The sequence below is a fragment of the Lepidothrix coronata genome, unplaced genomic scaffold, assembly GCF_001604755.1.
Source record: "Lepidothrix coronata isolate B3197 unplaced genomic scaffold, Lepidothrix_coronata-1.0 Scaffold76, whole genome shotgun sequence".
Taxonomy (NCBI): domain Eukaryota; kingdom Metazoa; phylum Chordata; class Aves; order Passeriformes; family Pipridae; genus Lepidothrix; species Lepidothrix coronata.
In genome coordinates, this window is record NW_016690256.1 from 3,468,729 (window position 1) to 3,496,340 (window position 27,612).

General features: G+C 37.3%; 1 protein-coding gene across 16 annotated transcripts in view; it reads right to left on the reverse strand.

Annotated features, from left to right (window-relative positions):
- Positions 1-27,612, reverse strand: part of DLG2 (discs large MAGUK scaffold protein 2) — a 997,608-nt gene that overhangs the window by 485,452 nt on the left and 484,544 nt on the right. The window contains exon 1 of one of the 16 annotated variants that reach the window (XM_017819634.1): positions 11,329-11,719. The exons of the other annotated variants lie outside the window; for them this stretch is intronic. Within the exon in view, the coding sequence (XP_017675123.1) occupies positions 11,329-11,406 (78 nt within the window). The 5' untranslated portion in view covers positions 11,407-11,719. Of the gene's footprint in view, positions 1-11,328; positions 11,720-27,612 lie in introns of those variants that run through there. 16 annotated transcript variants of the gene reach the window in all.

The window sequence follows — 27,612 nt, forward strand, 5'->3', positions numbered from 1 at the left end:
GAAAATTTGTGAAATAACAAAATTTTGACTTTAAATTACTTCATAATAGAAGAATGGGCAAAAAGGACTATTGGATGAACCCAGGGGAATCTTCCCCAAGTTAAACCTGAGTATTTCGATTCTTGAAATAGACTTCTACTTCCTAAAAGCAGAAAACAACAACTGACACAAGTGGACTACTGACAGAAAATGTCTTGGAAAGTAAAAATTAAAAATGCTAAATACAAGAAGAAAAATCTGCACCCTCACTGCCAATTGTTCTTGGGGAAGAATTTCATCTCAACATCAGGTGGCAACCAGATGAACCTACAAAGTGTTGACTCTAATTACAGGGACTCAAGTCAGAACTTTAAGTGAAGATATGCTCCATACAACAAAACCAGATCTGTTCAATGCAAACTGCATTAGAGAAGACACAAAACAGGAGGCTCTCAGATCCTGTAACTGCACAAGCCCATCCTCCAGGCCTTCCAGGTGTAGAAGGAAGAGCAAGATGTGAGACATCTCTCCTTATTAGCTGTTTCTGATAACCAATTTTCCTTCTTCTGCCCACTGTACCTGACTTTGACATTACATTTGATCAGCCTCAGCCTCTTCAACCAGTTTTTAGAATGCCTGGTTTTCAATAGCCTGCTCATTTCCATATTTTCACAACATCTAATTGCAACAGCACAGGTATTCATGACCCTAATCTTGCTATGAAGAATTTTTCTCATCCCACCTCACAATGACTTACTCAGCTCATTCGACTTTTGAACATTGCCTAACATGTTTTTTTGTTGTTGTTCTAGGACCATCAGAAATAGAAGCAATATTCTAGAGAGTACTGCAATATTTCTACAGTCCCACCAAAACTTACTTTAATCTCAGTAGTTTAGGTAGTTCTTTGCTTATGCCAAATTCACTTTTCTTTATCTTACAAATTCCTGGAAATTTTCCTGTATAAAATTTGTACTGATGATTTGATATGACAAGAGAAGTCAAGTCCAAGTACACTGCAGTTTAGAGATTATTTTCAGTTTTCACAAGAAAGAGCTACTTGTCCTGGAAGTTCCAACCTCTTAATTTCTTTTACCATGATTCATTTTTTTCTTATCACTTGGTGACTTTGTTAGGGAATTGAGATCACTGCCAAAGATGTTTACCTCAGTTTTGTTTCCAGTCCTAAATTAGATTCCTCCTAAACAGTGAATTAGAATATTAATCAGTTAAAATCTAAATCTTCATTATTAATTTACTAGAAACAATACAGCACCTTGTAAAACATTTATGCAGCAGTAAACGGAGAACCACTTTGCAGAGATCATGACATGCTTAATTTACTACACAACTAAATATTTAATTACAAATGGTAGTAAAGCTGAAGGTGTTCTGTTGGAATTAAACAATCTTTTAAACAGTAGGAATCTTATTGTGGGCAGCACTGGTAAAATTCTAAAAGAAATAGTAGGAAACTTGCTCCTTTCTGTGGGGTTTTCCCTTACCAGTTAAGTGAAGAATCATGTACTTGGCTATCCAGTCTGCTGTTTACTGATAGGTCTGTTCCCTCCTGTAGTTTCAACATAAATGATTTTTAACTAGCATATTAAATTAATTGAAAACATAATGCACTTTGAGGCACTACATTTGCAATGTAGTCTTGCTTCAATGCTTTCCTTGCTAACAGTACCATCTCTAATTAGAATAATGGTATTTTAACGTTCTTCTAAATACCTAGCAATTCTTTGTTTTACATTCAGTTTTCAAAACATCCCAGGTACATTTTTTTAAATTAACTTGCATTTATGCATCCAGATTTATACATATAAAAATTTATATATATATATGTATTTCCACCTTAGAAGATTGAACACAGACCTTTTGCAAAGCCATCTCAAGATAAATATATCCCCTTCAGTGTTGAACCTGTACAACTAATGTTGGTGTGCATCATGTCTAATTAAGGTGAGCTTTCTAAAACAGATATTCAATAAATGTAGCAGTTTGTTTCAGATTTTGTTAACTGTGTAGCAAGATGGAGAATGAGTAGTTCTTTCTCTTTTTTTTTTCTTTTTTAAACTATTCCTTCCTGTTGTCTCCCTCAGATAATTTGTCCCTTAGAAGAGGAATGCAGAGATGTTTTTCACCCTTATGAACAGTGATGAATGCAAAAAATAGAGAGAATAAAGATAGATAGGCTGGAGGAAGAGTAATAATGGTGTGTCCCATTTCAGGAGAAAGGTCTGTTCAATAGAATATTACACTAAACAAAGCAATCATCAGGCTATAAGTGTAATCCTGAAAATAAAGGGTAGCAACAGGATCGCTTTCACCTAATCTTGAAAATCTATTTCAAAACAGCAAACTGATACTTAACCATCATGCTAATTTTATTAGCAATATAGAATATCCTGATCTTTTGCTACCTTATAAGAATACATGACAGACTTTTCAAAAATAGCTTGCCTAAAATCTTAAAAAAATTTGTTAGCTAAGAAAACCACAGCTACATATACACAATGCATCAGCTAACAGGAAAAGAATATTATATTTAGAGTATAAGAATATTATATTTAGAGTATAGGTAAACAATTTTTATACATCTGCCTTATGTCTCAAGGCTAAAGAATATTTCACAGATTTACAAAATTGCATACCATAGCTATTCAAGCCTCTAAGCACAATAAAGTGTACACTTAGTAGCATGCCACTCATTACACTGCAGCATCCTAATGATACCTTGCTTCCCAAAGGAACCCGCAATGTAAACTTTTTAAACGGAATATTAGTGATATCACTGGTATTAATCAATTCATGTTCAGTTTAAACATAGCTGCATGAAATATGGAAGAACTTAATGAAAGACAGACTGAAGCAAATTGAAAAAATCTCAGTCTAGGATTGAAATAAAGTTGTCATGCAAAGTTTGTTCTTGAAATCTAAATCCAATTTAATAATGACAAAGTTATTGCAATGTTGAGCTTTGCAAAAGGCATGTGATAGCCTTGAAGTAGTTCATACTGGCTAAGATTAATTAATTGGTTAACTAATAGGACAGCTGAACATAATGAGGCACTCAGCATAGTGCTAGTATCATCACTGTTCATCTCAGAAAAGTTGAGTTGTGCCAGCTATGTACCTGGACACACTTTCTCTGTGTCTAAACAATGTAATTCCTGAACAGACGTGCAAAGGTGGGAGTGGTGGAAACGTGAGGAACCTTGTTTTGCTGATTTCTGAGGTATATGTAAGCTGCTGTGAAAAAGAAAGCTTCAGACTTCAGAACAGTTTGCAAATGCTTCACATGGTACTGGGGCCTCCTTCCTGATGACAAAACCTCTCAGACTGCACGTAGTAGCTAATCCATTGGTTCTTTCCAGGTGCTCATCTGAAACGGTTAACATATATTAGCTTTCCCTGATATGCACCAACATTTTAAGTGGTGTATGGCAGAGACATTCTTTTTCACCATAGAAAAATGTGCCTGATTTAAAATAAACTGTCTTGAGAATCATATGACATGACAATAATTCTAAATTTTACTAAAGCTGTTTACACACACATTTGGCACAGTACCTTAAAGTGAGAGCAAGTTACATATGTACCAAGTGTAATGGTCCTTATAGGATATTAAAAACTTGTAGAGAATTATTTGATAATTTATCTTAGGAACTAATGTGAGAATTTTCATCTCGGTTTCCCCCAGAGACTCTAATGCCAAAGAACAGAGTGTTTCTTGTCAGTGTTTTAAACTGATCTTTATTTGCAAACACAGCAAGTGATGCCAAATGCAGTTCAGAACACAAACCAAACAACTATTTTATTATGAGCTGTTTTGAATTGCATATGCAGGACAAAGAGGCAAGTAATGACAAAAAAAAAAAAAAAGAAATCATGCTTGCACATCCCATGAGCCATTTCTACAATCTACATGAACACTGTATATAATTGCAAAGAAATAAAACTATTTCAATAAAATAATGTCTTATGAGTTAAATGTCATATTCACAATGCTACACACTGGGATTTAACAGAACATGATATACAATGTAGACCAAAATACAAATACAGTAGTTATTTTCTCTTTAAAAAATAAAAAAAGGGAGAAATGAAAAATTATTTATTGATATTGAATGAAAATAGGAAAAAGAAAATAAAATTTTTTCTTTGAAAAAGCATCTTAGCTTGTAACCAATGATATTAAACACACTTATTCATTAGAGACAGGCCCAATCTGATTGCATTTGAGTCACAGCATGAGCACTCAAAGCAGCAATTAATGCAACTGTCACTGTGGCAGTTGTTTTCTGAACGTTCCTGTCCATCCCGGTTTTGTTTTGAAGACAACAAGATGAAAATTAACCCGAAAAGTTACTTAACCTGTTTCTAGATGATCACAACCCTGGCTAAATCAGCAAGTAAAAACTGTTTTCAGTGACATGCTACAGATACCTATGGGTCAGGAGTTAAAGGCTCCGTTGCACCCGACAGGCAAATACATGCCAGAATAATGCACGGGGGAAAGGGAAGAAGCATCACCAATGCACAGCAGCCAGCTAAGATTAGAGTCCTCTTAGATTTAATTGGAGAGAAAGAAGATATTCTGTTCTTTTCAAAGAGTTCACCTATATCCGGTTAACAGAGACTTCTTTAATGAAAGAAAACCCCAACTAATTTAATCAAAAGTGCCCCTTATGGCTCATTAGTTGCTACAGGTAGGTGCTGGGCCTGTGCAAATGCAATGGGCGAGCAAAACAAGAGCAAAATCCTCACAGATGAAAAAAATAAAAAGATTACAGATAAAAAAGAAGATTATTTCAAAATTAAGAATTTCAAAGGATTAACTTTAGGACTTTACTGCTTATCCATATCTTATTTTAAAACATCATTCTTGCATTTTTTCAAGGTTAGTTGAATTTATTTACTATTACTACTGTGGTGATTGTGAGGTGGCTTTGAGTTAAAATAAATCTCTACTTAGGCAGCTTATTCCTCCTGTAGTGCATATGGGATTATCACCAACTGCAAAGAAAAAAAGAGGAAAAAAAAAAGACTTGAGTAGCTATATGTTTCTGGATTAAATTGCGATAAAAGGAAATATCTTAGAATTCCAACTGAGCTGTGCTAAAGCAAAAGATCCAGCAAGCTCTGGATATGGGAACACTTGCATATTTTTCTTCACACAGTTATATGTGAAAAGATAAGATCTCTCCATAACTGTAAAATAGACCACTTAGAAAGTCCATTTGAAAAGATTCCTCCAGGGGTCTGAGATACCTCCAGCATTTGTTTGAACAGGTAATTCTGCAAATAATTGACTCTCTTTTGTATTCCCATTGAACCTGGTCAATGAGGGCCCTCCATTGCCCAAATACAAATAAAACTGCCCATTGCCCTTATAGCTTATGGCAGCTACATGAGATGTCCCTTAGACAAGTAGTCACTTCCCCTTTAGCCAAGGCTAGAACTAGACCTGCAAGTTTTATCACTTCATCACAACCCCAGTGGACTGTAAATAACTTGATAGGCTTTGGTTTGAAAGAGAGTACTTAAGAAATCTAAGGTAGACACACAAATATTGAAAGAGAGAGTTTGTCTTCTTTGGATATATATATATATATATATATATATATATATATGTAAAAAAAAAGTAAGGAAAAATGTATTTATCTGGTATTATGTTTTATGGTTTCTTAATCACAGCGTTTCTATTCTATGTTGTGAGTAATTACAGTTTCAATTGAACTTCTTATCTCTTTCAAATTAGATTACTGGGTAGCTACTTGTAAACAAAGTAAAAACGAAACAAGAATACACAGCCTAGAACAGCCCACTCTGCAGTTTGCTGTGCTAAAATATAGATATGCGAATGATCTAGTAATCAAGTGTCATCTTGATATGAAGAGTTAATTGTTATTGCCAGAACAGTTTTGTAAAAATGATTAAATATGCCTACATTTATAGACAATTTCTTTTTGTTATAAATGACAGTTTTGTTAACCTCTTAAGGCAAATTTTCCTGGGTTTTTTTTGCAAATATTTCATTGTAGGCTGACAGTCTGCCAAGGATACTTGATTTACCCAAAACAACTCTAAAGCCAGGCTCACAGAATGAAAAACTGTTTGCTGGTCTATGTTCTACTTATCTAGTCTTCACTACAGTACTTTTGAAACTGCTCACTTAAAATTATACTATCCAGTTTGTGAATATGACTTAGGGTAATCTTTATTTTTATTTACAATGGGTAATACAGAAACTACATTCTAATTGTATCATTACATATACACCTATTTTTTAAAGTTAAACTGTTTCTGTCTTGAATCATTAAACTAATAAATGAGTTAAATTGAAAGGATAAACTGAACCTTATGGGGTAAATGTTATATATTTTCAAATACAGGACATCAGTTCTTAAAACTGATAACATCTTGGGAGTAATTTGGTTTCTAAAAGCTAGAAAGAGAATTCTAAAAATGTTATTCTCTTACAGAATAGTGAAAGTTAACTCATTTAAACACTTCACATGGACCTTGCTGTTTTACTCCCCCAAAATAATCTACAATCTACCTCCTTTGTAAGTGACTGTTGTCTTCAGATGTAAAAACCTACCAACATGACTAATTCTACAGTGTTTGTAATGTGGGTCTCATGGTTGAAATGCATTCCATGTCGGAACAAGCACAAAAAATTGAGTACTGAACTTCCCCTTTGAAATTAAATGATTTGGTGACTTTGGCAAGTCTTTCCCTACTTTTGATATTGACCCTTGAAAGCCAAATTCTGTCAATAGAGTGAAGCATTACCAGAAACTTTTTTCACACTTCTTTAGCTCATTCTCTCAGACCAACATGATTAATTGCTCAGTTACTTTTCTGTACCTCTTCCAATCATTTAGAATACTTATTTCTGTAGCATAACCACATGCAGTTAACATCTCTTGATTTCTGCTTGATTGTGGTCTAATGAGAAAAATTCAAGACATCAATCTTTGCCCTAAGTTATTTTAGTTCCAATGTTCAAGTGATTACGTTTACTCTCATAACAATAATCCTTTCATGTGACAAACTCAAAGCAGTTTAATAACTTTAATAAAAAAGGTAAGAGCGGAGCTGACTTAAAAGGAGTTCAGTTGTTTTCGGGCAATATTAGTGACAACATTCCCTGTGCACTAAATAGCTCACTACTTGAGGGCAAGAGCAACAGTAAAAATCAAGCCAAGACAACCAGACTGAGATAGAATTTGTAGATAAAAAATGCAATATATATTTTAAGGAGTTTAGGATATATACTAATAAAAACAATAAAGTATAAGAAACATGCTTAAGATTTCCATGGCAAAACGAGAACATAAAGAGCAATTAATAGCCATTATCCCATTCCACTTACAGGAAGATTTAGACAGAAATGATTGGAAAAAATAGTTCAACTTTTCAAATTTTAAGGTTTTTCAAAATATTTTTCTCCAGCTCTGAATTGAAATAAGGGTTTTTAATATATCATAAAAATATCACTCAAATAAAAATACTGGTGCACACTACTCAACTCCAAAGACATGCTTAACACACCTATGGCTGCCTGTCATCCTCTTCCCCTTGATGACTTCTTTACTCTCCTGATAAAAATTCTGTGAGAATTCATGTCTGGTTTTTAGAAGCCTAATACCTGATAGGAAGTCATAAAATGCTAGAATCCTAGAATGCTCGAGTTGGAAAGGACCTTAAAGATCATGTCATTCCAACCCCTCTGCCATAGGCAGAGATACCTTCCACTCTACCAGGTTGCTCAGAGGGCCTTCCAACCTGGCTTAGAACACTGAAATTCTTAAGTTGTATGTGAGTGTCAAAGAGACAGTGCCTTTCCACAGGGTCCAACTCATCTAACCACAACCCCTCCAAGGAGATGTCAGGCTGGAGGGGAAGCAAGTACTGTAAGGGCAGGGCAGAAGCTGCAGTGCTGCACTCAATAGCAGGTACTGGTTAAGGAAATCAGAAAAAAAAGCCCAGGAGCTACCATAGGTCTTAGTGGAAAAAAAAACAAACAAACACCTCCTCCCTTTAGTCTCCCAACTCTTTGCTGCTTATTAGTACCCTTTACCCTTTCCCTTTCCACAAGGCTCAAGATCACTTCTCCAGCATAGGCCAAGCCTTGGCTCCTGAGAGCCCCTAGTCCACAGCTGCAATGCTGCAGTCGCAAAGTACCAAGAGCAAGCAGGTCCCACTCATTTTGGGGCAATTTGTTTGCCTACTTTCCCAGAGCAGAGATTGCCATATTCAGATGGCAATCAGATGAGGAGTGGTGAGGTGGAAGGGATAGGGGAGGAAACTCCAGAAAAGTTTACAAGATGGGGAGCTCTGGAGACACTGGGGGCCAAGCCCACCCATATCACCACAACCAGACATCCTCATGCAGGTGCAGAGCATGCATAGGGGAGCACCAGGCTGTCACATTAATGCCACCTTAGCTCTTCCCACCAAGGACTTCCCCAGTCACCATATAACCATAGTACAGTTTGGGTTGGAAGGGAACTTAAAAGGTCATCTAGTTCCACCCCTCTCCACTGCCATGGGCAGGGACACCTTTCTTCCCTTGCCTTTGTGTGCACCCCGTGGCACCACTTGTCACCTTGGAAACTCTGCTTACTAAATAGACACCTAAGAGATCCAAGTTCAAGTCCTCTCTCTGCACAATTCAGGCCCAAAGTTCTGACATTTTGAGGAGCTACACTGTCAGATTGTGCATATGCATGTGTGCACACATCAGTCCATGTTCCAACCCTCTTCTGTCATGTGACCCTCCCCACTTTCCTCCTCATCCTAAGAAAACAAATAGACTCATGCAAAATTTCTGTTTCTTAGAAATACCCCTTAAAAAAATTCTAGACTTGTACTCATTCAAAGAAGTAAAGCGTAATAAAAAATTCTCTTGTGGGGCCATGGTCTTCTGATCCCCACTATCCAGATCTTAACTCTAAGAAAATCTTTTTTCACCCATATTCTGTTAGAAATTTTTGCTGTGTGTTACTACCTCCACAAGCACAGAAAGAAAACAATATTTAATTCAAATCATGCACATGGAAAAAACCCTAATTATTCTTCCCCCCCCAAAAAAAAGTAAAACTGCATAATAATTTGATTATTCAACCATAATATGAATAAGAGACAAAAATAAAACAGGGTATGCAGTTAAATCTTATTTTAAATTTACTTTTTGATAGACCTATTTTCTATCTGTGTTCTTCTGTTACCAATATGTTGTACTGAAGATGTCAGTGTTGATTAGCTTCCAATCATCAATTGCACTTATTGAAATAGCATTCTGCTAAGAATGTGATTTTCTACCTTTGCTGAAGTACACTATTGATTTGTGGAAAAAAATAAAAAATTAAAAGTGAGCCCTGCTTGTGGGCTACTTCTTCTCCAAGAAAGAAATTTTATTTTTGATATAAGAAAATAAATAAACATTTTACAAGGTGTTTCTTGCATATATACTGTCTTCTGACAAAAATAAAATTCCCATACAAATATGCTATTATCATGCTCAAGTATTGACCAAAAAAAGCTTTTCTCTAAGAATTGTGACATATGGCTTGAAAGCTTAAATAGCATGGACCTGAGTTGTCTTGGTTATTTTGAAAGTACTATAGAGCTGAACAAGTAGCGTTATGATAGATTTACACAGAAATATTTCAAATACCTTAAGACAAGGAGAAAGAAACAAAATTGTTAAAGCATTCTTTTAGTCAGTGTAACAAGACTATATAGAGAAGAAAACATTTTCTTAGTGAATACTCTGGCGCTGCTTAATAAAGATTTTCAAGGTTATTGGAAAAATCTTTGACCATACACACTTTGAGCAATGCATACTAAATCTGTTTTTATAGCTGCCGAGTGAGCCCCACTGTGTCAGGAGTGGAATGTGTCCACTCATCCTGCCTCTGTCATCTTGGAGGAAGCCTGAGAGCAAAGATTCCTCTGAAGGGAGCCCCTCAGGACTAACGAAGATCCAGGCTGCAACTTTTTTTCCTCCCTTAGCAACATGCAGACAGCAGGAGAGTTTACAAGATGCCCTCTTTATGGAAATATGATGAATGACAAAGAAAGTTTGACATTCCCATGTATAGATATCTGCATTTCTATCTCCTGCTATATATATTATGTGAAATATTTAAATTACTATTATCCAAATAACTTCCCAATGACTTGCATATTTAAATTCAAAATTACCACAGAGTACCTTTTTAACCACTAGGAATATTTTGCAAAAAAACCCAAATCTATCCCCATTCTCTCTTCCCCAACCACAAATAAAATATATTTTGATAATAATTCTCTGTAGGTGAAGAGCTTTTCCAGTTACAGAGGAATTCAGGCAGAGCATAGTTACTTAGTGGATTGGTGGCTGTATTACATAGCATAAAACATATCAAAGAAATAATAAAGCAACCCATTTAGAAAGTCTTTGACTACATCAAAGATAGCAAAAAAAGAGGACGACATCACTACCAGACTAATGAGGTAACTTTATCACATTATATTGAAGGTTTTTTTTCCCCCAATCTAAAGCTGAGTTTATAAAAGTGGAATTAGTCCCATTTTGAAAATGGTTTGTATGTTAATGTAGGTGAAAATGGAATGCAGGTCTACTAACTAAATGCTTTCCATACGTAGAACATAAGGCAATTGTGTTGATATCCTCTAATTATTGTTACTGCAAATTCTAAAACTACTTAAGTTTTGCTCATGGAGAAATAAGAATCTTACCTGCAAGGACTTCCAGAAAACAACTGGTTAAACACAGTTCAATTTTATGAGGAGAAAAATACTGAAAGATAGTACTGACCAGTTTTACATACCTTTATATTTTTAAATAAAAAGGATTCATGCTGAAGCAGTTTCAACAAGTACCATGAAACAAAATTCCCAAACATTATAAATGCTTAACATGTTATTACATCCTCATTGGTCCCACACTAGAAAAAATATACAAGCAGCAAACAATCAACGGTTGTTTAAGAGCATAATATGGTACTAGTAAAAATAATGCAGCACAGCAACAAGTTCATTGGAGTGCTCCTTTAACACACGACATACCAGATGTACAGCTGTTTATCTTGGGGGAAAAAAAAAAAACAAAAACAAAACAAATAAAAGAGGGCAGAAAGACTTTTTGAAAGGATCTTCTCCTTGGTATTTAATAATATGCAAAGTATCAAAGGACTCTTGCATGAAATCAGGAAAAGCACTATGTCGTTTTTCATGATATTTATAAAAGCTAAGCAGACACATGATGGGATGCTAGCAGGCAGCTTGCATGAGACATAAGGCTTTATATTCCCACTAGGAACGTACCTTCTCTGCTTTTGCTTTCCTGGCGTTATGCACAAACCTGCGTCCCAGCTTCTTGGCATACCAGATAGAGGCAAACATTGTAGTGATGAAGATTTCAGTCTGAATATGCAGCACACACACAAAAAAAAATCCAAGCCAAAAAACCGAAACCAAAAAAACTTCCCCCACAACTGAGATACAGATCTAATGCTGGTTAAGGTCTCAACTATTCTGTTGCTTTGTCAGGTCCTCTCATGCTGTCTTCTGAAAAAAAAACAAACCACCCAGTGTGGCCAGTCTGCAGGTGTATTTACATACTGCCAGCAGGAAGTCCAGGGTGAGGCATCTTTGCATCCAGCTCACATCCAGTCTGCTAAGTGCCTGTCTGCAGTTCTTTAGCACTGTCACCACAAACTACATATGTGTCAGTATGAAAGGAAGCTGCAGTAAACTACTGTAGGAGACAGCTCACCTCCTCTTCTCCTGTTCTGAAATTTAACTCTTTGGTTCTCTTTGATTTGCCAGCATGCAACAGAAGCAGCAGCAGTTCAAATATGAGATACACAGAACTGCAGGAAAGCAAAGGGGTACAGAAGTGCCAAAAATAGAAATGTGTATTAACTGTTAAGGTGAAGGAACAGGTGGGGTTTTTTGTGTTTCAGTGCAATAAAGATATGAAAGGAAAATTGATTTTACTTTGTTCTCGTGGTTTGGGATCTATTCAGAGGTATTTTTGTTACCTAGTTTCAGTTCGCAACAGACAGGCATCATAGCTGCTCACTTCACTTGCTGATGTCATACATGCTTTGCTGAAGGATTTAAGACTCAGTCAAGGGCTTCTCTTTTTCTTTGATAATGGCTTCATGAAACAGAAACCTGATAGATTTTTTTTTTTCAAATTTCAAACTTCTGTCCTACCTAAGCATGCTTTTCCCTCTTCCTTTAATTACAAGCTATTCTGCTTTAGGAGTCGAGAAGTACCTTTGAACAATTTTTGCAGCAAAACAGCAATGTATTGTTTTCCTTTTGTCATGTACTTCAGCTTTAACCCCTGCACTTCTCTTCAGTTATAATCTCTAAACAATAAGCAGAAACATACTCTTTTGCCTCCATATATATGACTAACCAGATGTTCCACCCAGTCAGACGCAGTATAAAAGCTGTAAACTTACAGGGTTTACACCTATGTATTGTATTATATAGTACTTGTATTATAGGACAAAACCTGCCCAATTCCCTCCCACCTACAACTGGAGATATCAACATGCGGGAGAACTGCTGCTGTCCTGTGCTCAGGACTGGATTTGGGGTGCACACATGCAAGAATAATTTCTGCTCTACTGTTCTGTGGTAAAGAGCAAACCAAAATTAATAGATTCACAGCAAAGGAAATACAGTCATAGCAATTTAGTATGGGGTTCTTGAGTCCAAGGAAACACTTCCCCCCCAGGATTTTCAGAGAATGGATGAAACTATTTCCTCCAGGGTACTTGAAATCAAAAGGGAAAATATTCCACTCCTACTTATAACTTGCATAGAACATCCAAGTTACTGTAGCTGGATGGCATTGCCCAAGCTTTGAGCCTTAAGGCACATACTGCTCAATTCTGTTAAGATTATAAAGAGTTCAAAGAACTCTTCAACACCTTATAAAATGGCAAGTTGGTTAACTGAATTGGAATTCTTAGACAGTGAGAGTTCTTTGCCAAGGTAACTCCAAGGTGTGTGTTTGGTTTTTGCTTGACATCTAAAAACTTCTGGCAAAATATTTGGTAACTGGTGATATTTCTGGGAAGAAAATAGTTTCCAACTATTTCCAGTTCAAATATTTAGTTAGTCCTGGCAGTCAGAAAATTTTAAGACCACAAGATACAGTAAAATCATGTCTCATCTGGAGTATGATTGCTACCTGTCCATAACACCACTCCAACTTTCTGAACTCCAGGATGATAGTAAAATGGATTCTTCAAGATGAGAAAACCTTTATTATGCCATGCAGCAGCCTCACAACACTATTCACACTTGTGAGATAACCGTGTCATATCATAGAGGGAAGGGAAGATTAGAGGGTAGAAAGATGGCCTGAAAAAATTAGGAAGAAAATAGAGATCTTGTTTCTAGCTGGGATATCACTGTAAGGAAAATCATGGGGAAAAAAAGTACAGAGAAGAAGAAGCAACATCATTACACAACTTAAACAACACTATAAATGTTAAAGGAACAGGAAAAAAATCTTACATATTATATGCATAAACAGTAGAACACTTCTCCCACTCTGCTCCCATGTTTTTATGAAGAGAATGATTTGAAATCATTGCACTACAACCAAAGAAGGGTACATTCTCCCAAGCAACTATTTATATAGTCTTATGTATATTCAGAAGCTGAGAAAATTGAAGGAAACACTCATTAAACAATAAAACCTCATTTTTATGACTTTTAGCATCAACATTAGCAGTTTTACTGAACTATTTATTCAGGAAAAATAGGGAGTAATAAAAAGCCACAATTCATCCCACTTAAAGGAAAAAAATAGAATACATTGTTCATTTAAGAAATAATGACAAAGCAATAGGGAGGTAATTTTCTCCACCCACTGAAAATGTTAGATCAGAAAGAATAAATCTTGCCAAATACCTAATTCTGATTCTAATCAGAAATGCAGTTTAACTATTTGCATGCATTTGCAGATCTGTCCAAACCCCCAAGTACAGCAATGTCCAGACTATGAGCCATTTCCTTACAGCTCCATCACACAGCAGTCTGCCATACATTGCCAATAGCAGGTTTATTAGCTCTGTACTCGTACCGAGGGACTTTATGATTATGAATATTTTACTGTAACCATAACGAAGGCTGCACTTTACAGAAATGTTACAAGCAGAGCTGCTTTAGAAGAATTGGAACTCCCAGCTGCTGTCTGCTCACAGGACTAATATATACTTTAGCTTGCTCACTGAAGTGCTACATTACAAGGACAGAGAGATGCATGCCACTGAGCAACAATATTATCACAGACAGGAGATAATCAGTTTAGAGCAGATTTTACAAGGAGCTTCTTTCTGCAGACAAATGGGGGGTTTTCAGTAAACCAAACCACATCTAAACTATACATTAAATGCCAAATTCTTGTGCCTCTATGAGAAGAATTGGTGTTACCACAAGTGGACACATGGGTATAAGCACAAAGCCACTATGTTGTTGAATCCTATTATTTTTATGACATGGCTCCCCAACATCGCAAGCTACAGCAGTTGATGCTCAGTACTGAAACAGATGGTTGTTTCCAACACCTTGCCAACCGTTTGTATGCACTGAGCATCACCAATATTTCTGAGTTTGCCTCCTTTTTCAATTTTAATATTGCAGTTTCACTCGAGTAGCACATGGGAAGAAGTGCAGCTTAGCTTTAGACAAGGTATAAATTTTCTCTTGTTAAGGGAAAACTTCTCACAGCACACACGTGGGGAGTCAACCTCCCCCTCACACACCTGTGGTGAAGATAGATGTTAGCTGTAGATTATGATTGTCTCCTACCTCTGTCTGAATATATACACACAGTAGTCATAAAACGTGATGACAGGGCCATTTAAAATACAAATACGTTCAGTCATAAATAATGTCTTCCTTGTAAAAATGGGAAGACGGATGGAAATTAGTCATTCAAGGCTTGCAGAACTCTGTTTGCAGTGAAATGGACAGGAGATGGAACAAGTTAAAAATGAAATACTTAAGATATAAAACAATCATTTTGCTTCAAGGTTTATTTGTTAACATTCAGCACAGTACAGGAATAGAGCTGCTGATGAGAAATTAAGGTATCTAGCTTTGTTTTTATTACTACTAGGCAACAACAGATATTGATTTGACTGACTGTACAAGCAACCATTTCCCATCCCCAGCACAATTAATTACCTTACACGGTTGCATGATGCCAAGACATACTATTTAATGACCAGAATACTAAGAAAGTCAGGAACCTAAATGTCTGCTATTCCATGCAGAAGATGTAAATTTTAGGCACTCAGACCTTACAGTAGTTCAAGTAGATGGAAGTCCCAATGTTTTTTAAGGACCTGATTTTTCATTCTTTCCTCTAAACAAAGGCAAATGGACTAATGTTCCTCCTCCTAATGCAACAGGCAGTATTTTTATAGGAAACACATAGCCACTCTTACAAAAGGGGTAGTTACCCTAGTCAGCACCACCAAAAGGTGTTCAGACTTCTCTTCTGGCCAGGGCAGAACCCACTCTGTTACAGATACAATACAGGTGAAAGCTTACCATAGAATATAATCACTGAAGTGGAAAAGATTATTGAGTCCAACCATTAATCCAGCGCTGCTCAATCCCTCTAAACCATGTCCATATGCACCACATCTACATGAGTTGTAACTGCCTCCAGGGGTGGTGACACAACCACTTCTTTGGACAGTTTGTTCCAATGCTTGACAATGGTTTCCATGAAGAATTTTTTTTCTAATATTCAACCAGACATCCCCTGGTGCAACTTGAGGCCCCCACCTGGCTACAACCTCCTTTCAGGTAGCTGTAGAGAGCAACAAGGTTCCCCTGAAACTCCTTTTTTTCAGGCTAAACAAACACAGCTCCCTCATCAGACTTGTGCTCCAGACCCTTCCCCTTCTCCATTCCCCTTCTCTGGACATGCTCCAGCACCCCAATGTCTTTCTTGTTGTTAGGGACCCAAAATGAAACACAGGATTTGAGGTGTGGCCTCATCAGTGCCAAGAATGTAAATTTCTACTTATGATATTCATAAAAGTTGTTTGATAAAAGATTTTTTTTTTATAATAAAAATTTTAAAATTTCACCACTTGGCCCTGAATTTTAAAGATGAAACCTGGCTTGCTTAAAAGCTAAAGGCTTCCTTGGAACATCTAAGTCAATGGCAGGAATAGAGTGCAATGATTCTGAGAACAGTCACTTATCCTGACGAAGAAATGTTGCAGAGAAGGGAACTGGAGGGGAAAAAAAGAAGCAGAAGATGAAGAAAGATGGGATAAAAATGGACAAAAAAAAAGTGAAAATGAAGTGCTGCATATTAAGGATGACAGAGGTTCATGCTCTTCTCTTCCAATTTAAATTTTTCTACTCCCTTAATATTTCTTGTGCCAAATCTTTTCTCTTTAGAGATTATGCTTTCAGAAACCCAGATGTGACATTACAAGTTTGCCGCAGGTCTAATTTCCCCTTAAAACAGAAGATACTGCATGCATACATACATCTGCTCTGTCACCTTTCCTGATGTATGGCAGAACCATCTTCTAGCAGAGTGCATGAAGAATTTCATAAACAATGTCACAGGACTTCAATGCAGTAAAGAAATTAAATGCAAGCATTTTCTCCTGTGGATTTCCCTAAAGTATGAGGCCCCAAACACTGTGTGCCCGCACTCTGCCGTGCAATTATCACTGTTATTTTTCTACTCTTCTGTTATTTGATAGGGTAGATGGCACTCAACCTGTTATCTGTGGTGCAACAGGTCAAGAGACAAGAGGATGAGGTGGTGTGCTACACAACTGCACAAAATAGAGCTTTAACTGTGAAAGGACAGGAAATGGAATTGAAATAAGTGCTATGCTAAACACTGAGACTCAGCACATCTCTGCACACAGGGATATATTCTAGCACTACAGTATAATGGCTTAACAGACAATGTTTTAAATTTAGGCAGTTCTTTTTCCTCTTTTATTTGTTAAGTCTTGGAATGGAGAAAAACCTAATTACAGCACTTAATTTTGATTTTAAAAATTGATTTTCCACTATAGTTTCTGCTGGTGCATAGGAATCTCCAGCGAGTCACAACAGTAATATAACAACCATTAGCAGCCTTAAAAAAATAAATAAAAGAGTGAAAAATGCCACTTTATTCCCTATTTGTCCCTAGTTCAGCACAAATTGCTTCCTACCTCACCTTTCCGATAGAAATTTTTAAATTTCTTCCTGCTATGCTAAGAAATCACAATCAAAACTGTGTATAAAATCCTCAGATGTGCCATTACGCTGCTCAGACTCGTATCAAATCACAGCACAGTGTATGTAGCACAGTTATGCATTTGCATGGCAAGTACTCCCACGGGAAATAATATAAACTACAAAATTTATCCTTGGGGACAGAAAAAAAGAAGAAACTACTGACTGCAAGCAGTGCTTATGTGTCATCAGTACATTTTGCAAGGGACTTGCCAAATATAATCCTGAACAAAACTGAATTCAGTGTGGAAACACTTAGAGCTCTGTGTATATTCCTCCCATCCTGTAGTATTTAAGCACATTTTTTTTCTTTGTACTAATAAATAACTCTGTGTGATGGTGGACTCTTATCTTTATTTCAGAAAGGGGTAAAGTTAAGTCACAAAGTGACTTGGTAACATACATACAGGAGAAATCAAAGAATCTGCACACTGACTGGGAGCCCAAAATCTTCTCCATCCCAGCATGTGGCCACTAGGTTTGCCATGGCCACAGGCACTCTCTATGTGGCATGCACTCTCTATAACTCAGTCCAATGCCAGTCACAGCACTCCTGCCCAGATCCAGGGAGAAACAGGACTGGTAACGTCCATTTACCGACCCACAAGGACCACTGAGATATACACTTTCCATATGATCTTTTTTTTAGGAACAGCAAGTGAGGCAGCCTTTAATGAGCTGTTCATCTCATTGCTAATCACAAAAAAATCCCCCAAAACAGTTGCGAGCACAAGCCTGGGAATATACATCATCCTATCTTAAACATTATTTTATTCCTTGCTGATGACAAGCTGTCTTTTCTTTCAAAGACATCCTTAAATCTCACTTTTGCTTTATCAGCCCCAAGAGCAAAATTAAAAAGTCAGTTTAAGCAGAATGACTGCAAGTTATAGGCAATGTATCAGTGAATCACATGGACTCCTTTAACTCAGCATCATTTAACAGTTTGAGGCGAGTGTACCTAGCCCTTGTCTTTGTCCAAGCTTTCCAGAAAACTCTCATGTACATGAAGTTGGGTTGCACTGAATTATGAAACATTTAAGAAGTACAAGTGATGAGGTCTAACAGGATAGCTATAAACTAACCTCATGCCACCATCTCCTTACAGGCAGATGCACGTATACCTGTGTAGGTTGAGCCCACTCAGTGGTACATTTCTGAACGCAGCAGAGTCCACATGCACACCATGTACACCGTTCTTAGACAGCTCAGAGGCTGGACTGCCTTTTCTCCTTCTCCCAAGCCTTTACCAAAGCAGCAGTTCCTCACTCTTAGCTGGGACTGTCTCCAGCCATATTCTGCAGTTGGCTGGATCATACCCCAGATAAGCAGTCCCTCTCCTCCAGAGGCTCCTGCTTGTCTTTTTAATGCTTGTAAGGGAATAACTCACATGTGCAGAACCAATGCAACAGATAATGGCTTCTGCCAGTTTTCATTTCAGTTCTTGCTCTTTATCCCTGTCCTCAGCTTTTCTAGACTGTGATCCTCACAGCTCATGGGAAGAGATCTTATAGTTCAACAGTTCAATATCACTTAGGAAGTTAAATCACGTCAGAGGTAAATTGTTAAAGACAACATTGCTGAACACTTTAGATGCTGAACACAGGTTTAATAAAGCAATGCATTCCTGATAAAAAGAAAAAGAGAAGAAACATGAAGGAAAAGGATGTACTTAATTCCTCCAAATACAAGATGTTCTACTACTAAGTATGATAGGAAGACAAGAAGTCTTTATCCAGGATTGCCTGCAATTCTTGCTTTCTATGGACAGAGACAAGGAAGACCTCTCCTTGCTTTTCAAACTGACTCACCACATTTCTGTTGCTCAAGCAAAGCAAAGAGAGGACAGCAGACCTTAATTCTACTAAAATTCTTCTACATGAGATTAATTACTCTTTGCAAGCCAGCTGCTAACTCTTGAACAGAAAAGAGTAATGCTCTACTGCACTGGGACAGTCTAAAGATAAGAGTATTAACAAATGTGAAGTATTGTGATAGAAAACATTATAGAAAGCAGAACATCTACCCCCACACTGGTTGATATAGAATCATACACAATTCTGCTGAAAGGTCTGTTAGAGTCCATACCAAACCTGATTACACAAATGCTTCATTGTAATGTGACACATGAAAAGGTCCATTTCAGCAGTAACAGTCATAAAGGGTGGTGTTATACCCATTTTGACCGAAAGAGAAAGGAACTGTAAAGGAATATGAGGTCAAGGACAAGAAGTTATTCTTCTTACACCCATGAGAAGATCTTCAGAAGTAGAAAAACATATCTAGCAAATATTAAAATCTAAAATATGGATTTATCTAACCTATTGCAGCTAATTAATCAATTATATGTTAACAAAGGCTAAGAGAAAATTTGTCACACGATGTTTTCTTAATCAATACCACTCGAGTGCAAGCCCAGTTCATTTTACTCCCATCCCTCGGGAGAAACATGAGAAACACAGTTGTGGAGGGAAATTTTTTGTTGCAGAAGATTTTGGGGCTTCAAAAACCAGGGGAAGAATTGAGGCTGCATACAGCTAGTGAGATATACTTTGACAACAGATGGACTAGAGTTGATAAAAAAAATGCAGAAAATTTGTGATAGCTTTTTAGGACAACAATAAAAAATAGCATCTTTCCAAACACTTTGAAGTTTTAAAATTTAATCTAAGTGTTTCAAGAAAACAGAAACTTTTTGAGTTCTCTAACCAGTAGAAAATTGAGAAAATGTTCCTTGAAATTGTCAAAATATTTATCTTTCTTTTTCATCAAAAATTAGAACATTTCATCCTTCTGCAGGGCTGTCAATACTGCTGTCTAAATTACATTTATATTTCTTTTCCCTTGGGATCCCAGTCAACAGATATTTTTAAAATTTCTGTTCTGCACAACTCAGTGAAAATACTTGCATTTGATTCATAGATCCAGCACCCTCGAAGATTCTCCCACACCTTTCTGCAAGTTGAATTTTGCCTAGCCAGGTATATCGGTTGTCTTCTCAGCTGTCATACAGACAACATGGAGATGCTAGAATGAACTCATGAACTTATAGAAAAGATCATTAGGAGAGAAAGCACCACAAAAGCAAGTAATTCACTGCTTTGCATTTTTCAAGCATGCTGGGAATCACCATATTTCATGCCTAGACCTCCCAGAAGCATAATCAAAGCTGAATGAAGGACTGTTTCTCCACAGCTAAATGGAGAAAAGATTTAATATACCCAGATTTGCACAACATGTCTCTGCCCTCCACAGGGTAATGCCCCAGAAAAAGTATCTCCAAGGACTCCAGTTATTTTTCTATGGCTCCAGGGGAGTCAGCTCTACACTGAACTGAACTGAAAGCTCTAAAATGCTTCCTGCTTCCAGCCAGAGAATTAAATAATGAGCAATGTGCCAAAAATCCCATTCCCAGCATTGGAGAGGAGCTCTGATCTTAAGAGAAACAATCTGTTCTCTCCATGCTCCCCCTCTTTGCCGTTCAAAGTCTTGAAAGATTCAGTGAAGGTAAAAGTCATCAAAGGGCCTGGACTTCTAAGTAGTGCCTTATCCTAGCAGGCTCAGGCTCCCAGATACTGCTGGTTGTCACAACCTATCAGTCTTATTATTAAAGACAGCTGTTGGTCTAGGTGATTGCGAGCACCAGCTCTGATCCAGATTAGATCCTTGATACACCAAACTCCACATGCAGTGGATAATAAGGCAAGTGCTCCCAGTTGCCTGCCTACCTGGCACTAAGCTGCCTAACACTCCCATACTCATTTTACTCAGTTAAAACTTTAACACTGCCAAAACTGTTATTTTGTTAAAATACCCTCTGACATGCCTATTTCCTGCTTTCAGGCCTATCCTTTCAAGAACATAATAGGCATTTACGCCTTTGTAGTTCCTTAAAAATAACAGATTAAGTACTACTCACTTATTGAGTACTCTGCCTACAGTAATGCTGTAGAAGACAACAAAAAGATGGTAGATTGCAAATGCATTACACAAATGTCTTGGTAATTTGATGTGATTTAAAGATGAGATAAGCAGACAGCCTAATCTTTCAGTCTCAGATGGTCTCAGTCTGAAGAGGACTGAAGGAATATACCACTTGATTATTTCATCTGTTACAACAGTAAATGACGATTAAAGGTCAGGACAGAACATCATAACGCAAATGTGTTATATGAATGCATAACCTTGGTATTCTTCAAGGCAACATCTCCACAGCAATACGTGAGTATTCCCACCTATGGGATTTTCATCAGGAGAAGTGTGTGGAAGAGCATGCTAATCCTTTGGCTTTGATTGCATGCTTAATGCACATCTCAAGCAGTATATCATGGATAAATGTTACACATTAAATCTCATAATTGTTTGCAAGTGACAAAGAGACACAGAATACCAGACAGTACTTCAGAAGTGACGATTTCAGCTGTTTCTAGGACAGGGCACATTGCCTAGGATTTAGCCTCTACAGCTGTACATTTCAGAATGTGCAATGTGCCTTGCTGAGCAAGATCTGTATTTTTAGTCACACAAGCACTGAATATGGCAGTGGCAAGGCAAACTACATTACAAATGTAAATTCAAGAGGTTGGAAAAAAAAAAAAGAAATTGATTTCAAGCAATGTTTGAAATATATGCAAATGAAGTGACTTAAGTGAAACTGGCCCAAAATTTGAAAGCTTGAGAGAAACATTATTACAAATTACTCACAAAGTTCTGGCCTTCAGAAAGCAAGGTAATTTCCCCCAATGCTTTTCTATGCATAGTGTGCGGGAGGCTGTTAAAGCTGATATAATATAATCTGAGTTACATTTAAACATCTGGCCTGTCTGCTTTATGTGCATTGATAGGTTCTAGACAGAGAAATCGATAGAGTATTAAAATGCTATTGAATATAATTTTTAATAACTGTTTTACTTATGTGTCCTTCTTGGGCAGGCTTTAAAATCAGAATTTTAAGTAAAATATGACTCAAACCCACTATAATATTATAATGGGTTTAGATGAAGTATATTCCTAATGTGGGTTTAGCTACTGTAAAATTTGTAATTGATTGCCCCACAATTTTCCCAGTAATCATTTAAAGAAATAGACATATTCATACATAGGATGGATAAAGTTATACTTCTGGTGGTCTGTAGGATGCTTCACTTCAAATAAAAAAACCCCTGCAATTCCTGAGAGTTAAATTCTCTTCTTCAACTGATTTAAATGGAAGTTTTGCCTAATGAATGATATCTTTTCTCTCTCATTGTAGTAGAGCCTCTGTTCTTCTGATTAAATGTATTTCAGAGTTTTAGAAACTATACAACAATTTATAATAATAATGGCCAGTCTTCGCGAGCGAAGATTTGGGAAAGGTCATTAACCCTTCGAGCCTGCGCAGTGGATTTTTTATGGTGAGACCCAGTGTGCGCTGAACTGAGCCCACCCTTTAATCCTGAGGTTCATCTGCCGGGGCCGAGCAAGCTTGGACAGTGGCAGTGAGGTCCCCAGGATGTAGGTTTGTTTAGAGTGACCTTCTCTTAGATGGATTGCCTTACAGGGCTGACGAGCTCCATCTGCCCGGGGGGCTGGGAATCGAACCCGGGTCGCAGCGGTCAGAGTCCTGCACCCTAACCACTAGACCACTAGAGGCCCCTACAAGAATTTATAAAAGATTGAATATTCACTTTGAAGAGGGAGCCTGACTATTTCCATGTTCCACACAGTACTGGATACAAAACCTAAAAGTTTCCTAAATGGTTTAGGCATTTAAGATATATCTAGCTGTTGTCATCATCAGAAAATAACCAGCAAATAATTTTTCAGTTGGAAAGAAAGGTTGAAATATAGACTGCAAGAGTCGTGCACATTTGATTCATCCAACCTAATTTCTTTAAAAAGCATCAAGCCTAAGATATTTCAGAAAGCCACAACAAGTAATAGCTTTCACTTAATTAGGCTTCTCAATACGTATGAAAGTACTTTAGAAGTGTACCACAGGGCAATGGAAATAAATATCGACAACCATAAAACCTCTAAATTAATTTATAAATAAATACTGATTCTGGAATTAACTCTGATGTAATTTATCCTAAAGGGGATAAACTATGAAGGAACCAGCAATTTATCCTTTGCTCAGCTGTGAGCACAGACCATGGTACTAAACAATCTGAATGATACCATTTTTCCTATAAGCACTCACATATTTTTTTACGATTAAATAATTTTCCACATCAGTGTTATCATATACATTATTTTTTAAAATCCAAACTTTAATCCTCATATATGATAAAACACTTCTGGAGAGATAGCAGAGATTCTGGATCACATTTTTAATATGAACTGAAGCATTATATCTAAAAGATTTGAAAAGCAAAAATTCAGTAATGTGCACAACTCTAATTAGACTGGAACTGAGCAGAGCTTCTCAGCAGGGTTGCTTAACAGCTGGTCCAAATCTCTTAGGGAGGAGCATATTTTTACAAAACATTTTATGAGGCCACACACTGAAAGCTATACTAGTTTATTATAGAGGCAGACAGGTTGATTAATAAATATCAATTTTGCTTTAGGAATCAGAAATGTAAGTGGTTTGCTTGTCCAAGGAGACTATTCAGTTTATTACTTTATGCTTGTTTATATAGCCTCAAGCATAACTAGCCCAGAACTTCTATCAACTTCTCAAATGCTTATATTTGGCAAAAATCAGAAGCAAATAGATCCATCCTCAGACAAAAAAAAATTAAAGAAACCGACAATAAAATAGTTGAACCAACATGTAACAGCAATCTGTCTCCAAGACAAATTTATACAGTCTGGCAAGATAACCAGGGCAATAGGAGAAGAAAGAGAGAGGCCAAAAACTGGGGTGTGTCAGATATGCAGTTGTGAGTCACTTTATTTTCTAAGTTACCGCACAAGATAGATGTCATGACCTCTCACACAGCACTGCTGAAAAAAGTGTTAGCATTACAAGGTGTCAGTCTGGACAATAACTTGAAACATTTTTTAAAGGCTCAAAAATATTTGAATTTTCCAAGAAGTTCTCCTTTCTGGAGGCCGATGGTTCTGTATTCTGGACACAACAGCAGTGCTTTGTAGTCTTCAAGAATATGCGTAAGCTGGATCTTCTAATTTTAATTTTGTTTTTTTAAGGAAATCTACATTTGAAATTCACTCAAAAAGGCTTAATAATGAAAAACAAAGCATTTTCTGTATACCCACAATGTGAAAAAAAAATCATAAAATTAGAGTCATAGAATGGTTTGGATTGGAAGGGACCTTAAAGATCATCTAGTTCCAACTGCCCTGCCATGGGCCGGGTTGCTCAAAGCCCCATTTAACCTGGCTGCAAAACAGTCTCAAGCCACTATGACTCTCTTTTCTTCTCCACCTCTTCAATTAATATTATAGATTGTTACTATTTTCTACTATGTTTAATACGCAAACATTAAATATATAATACCCAAGCTGACAGCTCCTGGCATTGCTATAACAGGGACAATTGTCTCCAGTCACTGAACTCTGTTCAGACCATCTCTTAAGTGCGCATCACCTTCCTTTTCCTCTTCCTTAGTCCTCCATCATTAGGGCCATAGGTAGCATATTAGCACTATGAAACACAATATGGAGCATTCTACAAAGACAGGTCGACGTGTATTACTTCTCTTTCAAACTCATCCATGTAAAACAAACTTGCTACAAATGTGGAGACCAGGTGCTCTTGTCTGTTGCCTATCTGAAATTGCCAGTGTCCTTACTCGCTTCCTCTTCTTTCTTATGTATTTATTTATTTTTCATTTAATTTGTAATATCTTTCTGCTTGATACAAACTGGACACAGTGGCATTCCTTTCAAACTGGTCTCATAAATCATAGAAGCACAGGACGACAGTAGGGAGTGGAAGTGACCTCTGGAGATCATCTAGTCCAACCGACCTGCTAAAGCGGACTCTTAGAGCAGGGAGCACAGGATCATATCCAGGAGGGTTCTGAGTATCTCCAGGGAAGGAGACTCCATATCTTCTTTGGGCAGCCTGCTCCAGTGCTTGGTCACCCCCAAAGTAAAAAAAGCTTTTCCTCATGTTCAGATGGAATTTCCTGCATTTCAGTTTGTGCCTGTTGTCCCTTGCCCTGTTGCTGGGTGTCAATGAAAATAGTCTAGCCCTGTCCTCTTGACATCTGCCCTTGAGATATTGATGAGATCCACTGTTGGTCATCTCCAGGCTAAACAAGCCCAGATCCCTCAGCTTTTCCTCATGAAGGAGATACTCCAATACTGTCATCATCTCTGTAGCCCTCCACTACATCCTCTCCAATAGTTCCTTGTCTCATACTGAGGAACCCAGAACTGAACACAGCACTCCAGATGTGGTCTTATCAGAGCTGTGTAAAGGGGAGCCTCCTGTGACCTGTAAACAGGTCGCCTCCTGTGACCTGTTGCCAGTGCTCTTCCAAATGCACACCAGATACCATTGGCCTCCTTGGCCCCCAGAGTGCACTGTTGGCTCATAAACAGCTTATTGTTCCTCAGGTCCTTCTCTGCAGAGCTGCTTTCTAGCAGCTAACCTTTACTGCTGCATGGGGTTATTCCTCCCCAAGTGCAGCTCTGCATTTGCATTTGTTGAACTTCATTAGGTTCCTCTCCACCCAACACACTTCATTACTTCATTACCTTTATTATCCAACTCACTCAAGCATAGGTCCCTCACAACAGCTGAAGAAGGTTATCTGGCATTTATTCTCCAAACTCTTTTGCCTGTACTTCCACCATGTAAGACTTAAGCAATAATATTTTGTGAAGTAGAAAGTAGGCAACTTTTGGAAATGCAACAAAACATCTACCAACTAAGTTGTTAAAGAAAAAAAAAGGTCAATATCATATTTATAATTCATTAAAGATCTGTCACTTTTCAAGCACTCTTTAAACATCTCATTCTACCTCAGAGGTTTTCAGTTCATGAGAGAATGTGTTATGCCTTGTGACGCAGGAACCAAAGAGAGTCTGGCTTCAAAAATTCTTCATCCTGACACATAGAATTAATCCAAAAAAGAAGAGATGAGGGGACATTCCTTTGCTTTAATAGTACACTTTTATTTTTGACTGCATAGGGTGCATTTTCATACTCTCCTCTCAAAAGGAAATACTGGGAATATAGCAGAATATGTGGAAAAACCCACACACACCCTAAATCCCCACCCATTTATTTCCCCGCCAGAAATAAGTTAAAAATTTAAATAAGTTTACACTTGCTAGATAAATATTAGTTTTTAAAAATGTTTTGATTATGAAGATTCTTCCAGTAATATTGTCTTGTCAACTGCTGAATCACACAGACACACACAGACACAGATACAGCACTGTGCAGGAAAATAAACTAGTTTTACAGCACTTTGGCACTATTTCCAAACCAAGCAATGCCAGTTTAGTGTGTCATACAGGCCTTGCTATTGCACATTTCCTGATCATTCCCTTCTGTAAAAATCATAATTATTTGGGAAGGTTAGTACCTCCCACAGTGCTGTTCACGCACTATGGCAGAGCTGACAGTCATGGATGACACTGGGAAAAGTGCCATGACGAGAGAGCTACTACTTGTTTTCTGTTGTTTTCTGTTTTGTTTTTGAAAGAAGCCAGAAGAGCTCTTATTTGGCTCATATTAGTCTGTGCCTGGGTACCTTTACAGTTATTCAAACCACCTCAGTATTATATAGTATAGATGGAGATCTTAAGCTATAGCTGCAAAATAATTTTCAGAAATGTTTGCAAAGCAATTAGCTGTCAAAAATTGCACAATTTACCCCTAGACCAAGATTTTTTGACAGCAATTAGCTGTCAAAAATTGCACAATTTACCCCTAGACCATTTCTCCCTGAATAATCAAATTCTGTTTTGCTTCAAAGCCATTAATGCCTGTCAGATGCTGCACCCTGTAGTATATCCATCCTAATTGCCAGACTGGGACCTGATGTGGACTGCGTTGTCCCTAAAAATGCATCAGCACTTATAAGCTTCACTCCAGGCCCCATCTCCTGCCAATGCAGAATTTCTGGGATTTCTGAGACCTCACATAATCTCAGACTAACCATCACAAAACCAGCAATATAACATGACTACTTTTTTCCACTATCATGGGACTTGTGATACCAAGCTTGGACTGAGATACTTCACTTTTAGATGTCTAAAAACCAGGCAAATCACACCTTGACACAGCATTTGTAAACTTCCTACACTACTGAACAGAGAATGTTCAATTGCGTTTTTTTCAGGAGTTGACAGGAATATGTAATTATATCCCTTCTGTACAATTAATTATGATAGTTAAGAGTAACA